Here is a 7,540-nt window from a genome sequence, read left to right as displayed (position 1 = left end):
AGTTTTTGTGATGATGAATGCCACGCCAGTCCTCTTCTATTCGTGATTCCTGGCATAGTAGATCATATGGTTGTCTGATTCAAAATGGCCAAAACCAGCCCATTTCAGCTCACTAATGCCTAGGATATTGATCTTTATGCGTTCCATTTCATTTTTGACAACTTCCAGTTTTCCTAGATTCATACTTTGTACTTTCCACGTTCCGATTATTAATGGATATTTGCTGCTGTTTCTACTCATTTTGAGTTGTGCCACATCAGCCAATGGAGGTCCCGAAAGCTTTACTCCATCCTTATCATTAGGGGTGTTTCTACTCTGAGGACGCAGCTCTTCCCTACTCATATTCTGAGCACTTTTCAACCTGATGGGCTCATCTTCTGGCACTGTATTGGACAATGTTTTAGGGCTATTCATAAAGTTTTCCAGTAATATATCAGACGGTATTTCACTGCTATTCATAAGGTTTTCACTGGTCAATTTTTTGAGAAGTGGATGGCTTCTTCCTTCTTCCGAGTCTGTCTCAACCTGGAAGCTCTGCTGAAACCTGTTCACCATGGGCAACCCTGCTGGCATTTTACAACACTGGTGGCACAGCCTCCAGCTTCACAGCAAATACAAGCCACCACAGGATGACAAACAAGTTTGTCTCCCTTAGTTGTTCCTAACCGCTTTGCTCACTTCCCTGCCTATCCGGGGCCCAGCCTTGAAATAAAGCTGCCCCAGTAGCCCCTGAGGCGCATGTCCACCTACCTCTCTGGGGCCCGGCCTTGAAATAAAGCCACCCTGGAAGCCCCCAAGCTGCGCACCCACCTACCTCTCTGGGGCCTAGAGAAAGTCATGCTAGCAGATAATATAAATATAAAAAAAAAATAAAGTCTGGATTGAATCCCCATGAACTCAATTAGAAAAAGTAGTCAGTGAGTTGGGAGGAAAACCAGGAGAGCGTGGTGTCCCAGAAGGCAAAAGAATAAAGGATTCCAAGAAAGGAGGAGCTGTTAAGAGGTTAAGTAAGATAAGAGTAGAGAAGTAGCCATCAGCTTGAGATGTCACTTGTGATCCTGACAAAAGCAGTTTCATACGTGTGATGGGGATGAAAGCCTGACTAAAGTGGCTGAAGGAGTGTGGTAGTTAAGTTTGTGTGCCAACTTGGCTGAGCCTGTTTGAGTGGCTGGGTAGCTGGATGTAGTATTCCTCATGATGAGACTGATAATCAACTCCATGGGGGAATCTACTCTGAGCAGCTGAGTAGCTGCCTTAGGGATAGGGTCTGCTTGCCGTGTATAAGGAGAAGCCTTGTGGAATGGTCTCTAGCTTACAGCACACTTGAACCCTCCATGTAGCCATGCCATTGTTCAGCAGCTTGCCATGCTCTGTCGACCTTGGGACTTTCAATGGACTTGAATTAATGGCCTGCTGTGTGGTTTGGTAACATCAGGACTGTGTCTTTTTACTTGTCAACCATGGGTTTGTCAGTCTCAGCAGCCAGCAGCTGTCTGAGTGAAGAACAGCCTCTAGCTCCAGTGGGCCAGGAGCAGGAGGCAAAGCTGAAGCCCAAGGTTGAGAGGCTTTCACCCACCCCTAGAGCCTGGCACTTTGAACACGGACTTAAAGCCTCCAAACTGTAAGAGAATAAACTCCTGTTTGTTAAGGCCATCCCACTGGTGGTATGTTCTTGTCAAAGTGGCACCAGGTAACCAGAACAAGGAGAGAAAGAAATTGATATGGCTTTTGAGAACTTTTGCTGTGGAGGCGCGGTGTAGTAAATTACTTAGTGTGGCTTTTCTACCCATAAGTCTTTGTAAACTCCAAAGGTGGGATTTTCTATGAGCGATTGAGGAGCTCCTGACTGCTGAAGCTATCCACCTGGGTTATTTCTGTTGGGCGTGGCACAATATAACGTTCTGGGAGGTTCCCACTCTCTCTCACGTGCTCAGAGTTCTGATGCTGTGATTGGCTAGTTTGACCACCCTTCCGGGCTCAAAAGGAGGCCTCCTGGAGGCAGAACTCTCTCTGACTGCTGGTTGAGGAAGACATGCTGCTGAAAGAGACACGTGCTCTGGAAAGAGATACGTGCTGCTGGGAAAGAGACGCAAGAGACATGCATTGCTGAGTGAGACACCGAGGGACCAGTACTGCTGGGAAAGAGACTGTAAGAGACTGTTGGCTGAGGGACGGTGGGCTGGGAGAGAGACTGAGCATTTTTCCTGAACTCCAATTGTAGCCTGTGGTGCTTCCCTAATAAACCTCATAATCTGTGAGTTCTGTGTGGCCACTGCAGTGAATTATCGAACCCAGGAGAGTGGTGGTGGGTGCTTTGGGAGGAACGGTTGGTGAAAGGGCTGGAGGAAGGCAGCATGTCTGGCCTTGTAGGAATAGGTCTTGGGTTACTGCTGGTAATCCTGTCTTCCTCTTGTAGGGTTAGAGGAGGTCAGAAGATGTGGCCTCCTTGTAGTTTTTGCAGGAGGGAAGCAGGGAAATCAGAAGTGTTCAAGGGATTTGTAAACTGGAGAGAGTAAAGTATGGTATTAAAAACTGTTTTTTAAGATGGGAGCCATTTTTATTCCCATTCTCAGGTGAAAGAAACTGAAGTTCAGAAAGGTTAAGAAACTGGCTTAACTTGCTTAAGGGCTCAGAGCTAGACAGTGACTGAGTCTGGGGTTCAAATTTAGGTCTGAGTCCAAAGCTTGTGATCTTTCCACATTTCCCTGCTGCCTCTGATTTGAAGGATACTGAAAAATTAGATTAAGATAAAAGGTATGTGTTTTGGTGAAATAATAAAAAGAAACTAGCAATGATATCTTTATACCTTGATAGAATGAGAGGAATAGGTTGAAACCAATAAATTATAACAGACAGCTTGGCTGCGTATGCTAGGGACTACCTGACTCTATGTTATATCACAATGGAATAACAAACACCAGATTCACTCCAGTAGGCTTAAGATTAAAAAAGAATGGCAATATCTTTCACTGCTTTCCACTTACCTTGCTTTTTTTGAAGTCAAAGCTTTATTTTCATTCAGCTTTCTTCCACCACTTTCTATATCAAAATACACATTTATTTTAGTGAGTTATTTCTGTACATAATGAAAAACAGTTAATTAAAAAGTTCATTCTTTGTCCTCTTACCAACAAAAAAGCCCATATGAAATTTTTTCTTTAAATTTTCATTTAACAGCCTCTATTACGACACTACTTTCAAAGGATAAAATTACTTATTTAGGTGGTAATTTGTATAAAACACAATTATTTCATTTCTCAGCATTCAACATAGGACTTTAGGAACGGGATTGCATTTACTCCAACTACTTTAAAATCTAGAAGCTACTATTTTGGTGCCATAGACCTTGAGTACAGTGAAAGTGTTTTTGTTTGTTTGCTTGTTTTATCTTTCCCTTTGAAAACAGCTTCACTGTAAATATTTAATGATTATAAGGTAAAATCTGTTGAAATGATTTTTTTCAAGAACATAAAAATCAGCTGAGGAGAGGGGAATTAAATACAGACTGTAATTTTTGCTATCTTCTGACTACCAAATTAGGAGCCCCTACCATGTAAATGAGGAGCTCTGGTGGCATAGTGCCTAAGGCACTTGAGTGCTAACCAGAAGACTGGTGGTTCAAGCCCACCAGCCACTCCTGGGAAGGAAGGTTGGGCAATCTACTTCTGTAGTGATACCGCCTCAGAAACCCAAGGAGGGGTCGCTATAAGTTGGGTCTGACTCCACGGCACATAACAACAACAAAAACAGACCATGTAAGTGAGAGAACTACTATACAGAAGATATTAAATTGTTGGGGATACAGTATTCTTTAATGTTTAATACAAGGAATAGTTGGTACACACACAATATTTCATTTTACTAATAATGTGAAACCTAAAAGAGACACAAAGTATTTGATTAAATTTCTGTTTTCTGAAAGAAAAAATACCTGTGGTATTCCTTGCCCCATCTTTCCATGTATCTGGAGTGATAACAGTACCGAGTTTCTTTTCACCTGTTGTAACAGGACAGAAAAAGTAAGAAGTATTAGAATTTACTGTGCACTCAATACACTACATTGTCCCCAAGGTACACATGTCAACATTACAGTAGGAGTCCATCAGTGCCAGGGATTTGACCAGTGAACCAAGACTCAAGACATTAACTGTGGCCAACAAATAACTCTCCCCTCAGTAAAATTTGTGGGATGACAAGATGATTTATAATAGGCTTTCACTCTACAGGTGTACTTTAAATAAATCCGGCAAATATTCATTCAATAAATATTTACTAAGCATCTATGATGTATAAACCACTATCCAAGGTTCTAAGAAAAACAAAACAGTGAATTAGACAAAGCTCTTCATTTAAAGGAGCTTACAGTAATACACTGATTTCTTTAACAGCAGTTTTTAACCTGGATTCCATGAGTGGGCCTCAGATGATCTGTGACCAAGGTGACGTTGTTCACAAATCTTCTGTATATCCATTTTTAACTGGTGAGATTCCATATTTTCATCAGATCTCAAAGGGGTGAGAGACCCCAAAAAGATTAAGAACCAAACAACCAAAATATAAGATAGAAAATAAAAAGTGTAATAAACCAAACACACTGCCATTGAATCAATTCTGACTCATAGCAACCCTATAGGACAGAGGAGAACTGCCCTGCAGGGTTTCCAAGGCTGTAAATCTTTATGGAAACCAACTGCCTAATCTTTCTCTCACAGAGCTGCTGGTGGATGTGAACTGCCAACTTTTTGGTTAGCAGCCAAATCCTTTAACCACTGAACCACCATGGCTCACTAAAAAGTGTAATAGTTGAGTGATAAATAAAGTACTAAGAGAAATTTCAAAGAGGAAGAAATAACCTTAGCTAGGAAAATGCAGTCTAGGGAAACTTAATGGAGAAGGCAATAGAGAAGGTTTTAATCTGTGGCAAGGGGACTATGAAGGAAGAGGATGAAAGAGGATGAAGCTGAACTAGATGAAGGACACACTGAGAAAACGCATAGGAAGCTCAGGAGACACTTGGGCACACTCAGTAGTTGGGCTGGGCATACAAATGTAAAGAAGGTAAAAGTTAGTGAACATCAAGTTGAAAAGATAAGTTGCGACCTTTTTGTGGAGGGTCTTGAATGCCAAATATAGAAACCCAAGCATTATTCTCTGAACAATGGCAATTTATTAAAGGTTTTTAGATAGAGAAATCATAGATGGCACTTGTAGTCAGTGCAGTTCACACATCTGTTGTGCTTACTCTAAGCCATGTCTTGGCCTAATGATAATGGATAAGACACGGTCCTTACCCTTCTGTGCTACTGTTTAGCATTTAGTAGAGTATAATAAATGCTGGGTTCATGAATAAAAGAGGAAGATGAGAAAATGCAAGAGGGAAAGGTAAAGTCAAGGTTTAACTTTTTTGGGTAGAGAAAGACCTGAGCTTTTTTATATGGAAGGGGAGCTGATTAAAGATTCCAGAGGAGATAGTGACAAATAAAGGACCTGGAAGAAGTAGGAAGGCATGTGAGAAGGAAACACCATAATAAAAGAATAGTACAGTATAGTAAAAGTGAGAAGTTGAGAATGTTCCCATCTAATAATCTCAATTCTCTTAAATATATAAGAAGGTAAGGAGCTCTGGTGGCACAGTGCCTAAGGCATCTGATCGCTAACCAGGAGGTTGGTGGTTCAAACCCACCAACGATCCGTGGATGCAAGACTGGGCAATCTACTTCTGTAAAGATTTACAGCCTCGGAAACCCATCAGGGGTCGCTATGAGTCAGAATTGATTTGATGGCAGTGGGTTTTGGTGTTTTTATATAAGAAGGTAACTGCCAACTAAGAATAAGGTAGGTGAGAGTTAGGTGAAGATAAAAGTAACTGGAAGGTTTGGAATAGTCACTAAGGAAAAAGGGAAGAGACAGCTGACTAAACATAAGTAAAAACTGATGAACAGTATTAAATATCTGAGAGATTAGGAACCATACATCCTTTTTTTAATTTTTTAAAAATTTTATTGTGATTTGGGTAAAAGTTTACAGAGCAAATTCATCTTCCATACAGAAGTTCACGAACTTCGTCTCATAACACTGACTGTAATCCACAATGCAACAGCTCTCCTACTCCCTCCCCATAGCCACCTCTTTCCTGTCCTTCCCTCCCATGCACTCCTGCCCATGCTGTGGTTTTTAGTAACTATATTCACAGAATTGTGCAACCTTCACCACAGTCTACTTTAGAACATTTTCATCACCTCAAAAAGCACATTAAGCTTTTGACATTGACATATTTTAACTTTTTTCCATCCTACACTAAGCAGTTTTTGTCTTTTTTGAATGATTGTAATTTAAATATTTTAAAATTATGCACCTGCCCATAATTTTTATATTATGCAGTTTATAAATGTGTACGTTTGGCCTTCCATGTAACTTCTGTTAATTCTGTAGAGTGTAACTTTTGAGAGGACAGGAATTCTGGCTGGTTTCACTTACTGTATGTAATGCCCCTTAGTACTCTTAAGTGCTTTGTCCTAGAGAAATTGAAAATACTGGGAAAACTGAGAGTTAATTTTTCAAAGTATAATTTTAGGAATCCAAGATCTGGTGTGGTATTCTCCAAGGAGTGTATCTACCTAATGTAAACGTTCAGCTCATATGCCTGTCTTTTATTTGGCTGGAAGCTACAGGAGTACGTTCAATTCCAGACCTGAAGGGCAGCTAGGGGCCATAGTCTCAGGGGTTCCACCAGGCTCAGGAACCATAGTGTTTTGTTTTGTTTTTTTAATTTTATTGTGATTTGTTTGAAAGTTTACAAGGCAAATTCATCCTTCATACAACAGTTCACATATACTTTGTCTCAGGACATTGACTGCAATCTCCCACAACACAACAGGTCTCCTCCCACTTCCTCCCCATAGCCACTTCTTCCCTATGTCCTTCCCTCCCATGCACTCCTGCCCCGATCTGCCTCCCTGTTCATACATAGCCCTTCTATTCTCCCATGATTGCTCTCTCCAACGAGTGTATCTATCTAATGTAAATGTTCAGGTCATATGCCTGTCTTTTGTTTGGCTGGAAGCCACAGGAGTGAGTTCAAGTCCAGACCTGAAGGGTAGGTAGGGGCCACAGTCTCAGGGGTTCCACCAGCCTCTTACCAGACCAGCAAACCTGGTCTCTCTCTTTTTTTATGATTTTGAGTTTGTTCCACATTGTTCTCCTACTCTATCCAGGATCTCCTACATAGATCCTCCTCCAAGTAGGAACCATACATCTTTAATGGTACCAATTGATTCATTTGTGCAATTTCTCCCCATGGCCCTCACTTGCATATATAATGGTTCAGACAGAGGAGCCCAGAAATAGAGAGAGTAGTCTGAAGGGGAAGGAGGCTGGTGGGATAAGATCATATTAGTCCAAGTCAGAGTGCTAGAGATCTCAACTAGGATATTAGAGGAGGAAATAAAAGATGAGGGAAAAGCTGAACTATAGTATGGAAGTAAAACACATAGGAAATGTAGATTTACAATGGGATGGGAGAATAAATGATTTATGATTG

At 41.1% G+C, this 7,540-nt stretch overlaps 1 protein-coding gene across 1 annotated transcript in view; it reads right to left on the bottom strand.

Moving 5' to 3' along the window:
- CRIPT (CXXC repeat containing interactor of PDZ3 domain) overlaps positions 1 to 7,255 on the bottom strand; it is a 14,722-nt gene extending 7,467 nt beyond the window's left edge. The window contains exons 1-3 of the mRNA XM_007944422.2: positions 7,225 to 7,255; positions 3,932 to 3,997; positions 2,985 to 3,039 (exon numbers count right to left, since the gene is read on the bottom strand). Of these exons, the coding sequence (XP_007942613.1) occupies positions 2,985 to 3,039; positions 3,932 to 3,997; positions 7,225 to 7,255 (152 nt within the window). The remainder of the gene's footprint in view (positions 1 to 2,984; positions 3,040 to 3,931; positions 3,998 to 7,224) is intronic.
- Positions 7,256 to 7,540: the final 285 nt, after the last annotated feature.

The sequence above is a fragment of the Orycteropus afer genome, unplaced genomic scaffold (assembly GCF_000298275.1).
Source record: "Orycteropus afer afer isolate SDZICR_OR568_19922 unplaced genomic scaffold, OryAfe1.0 scaffold00124, whole genome shotgun sequence".
In the NCBI taxonomy this organism is placed as follows: domain Eukaryota; kingdom Metazoa; phylum Chordata; class Mammalia; order Tubulidentata; family Orycteropodidae; genus Orycteropus; species Orycteropus afer.
Note: the sequence above shows the minus strand (reverse complement) of the source record. Positions and strands in the feature narration are given on the sequence as shown.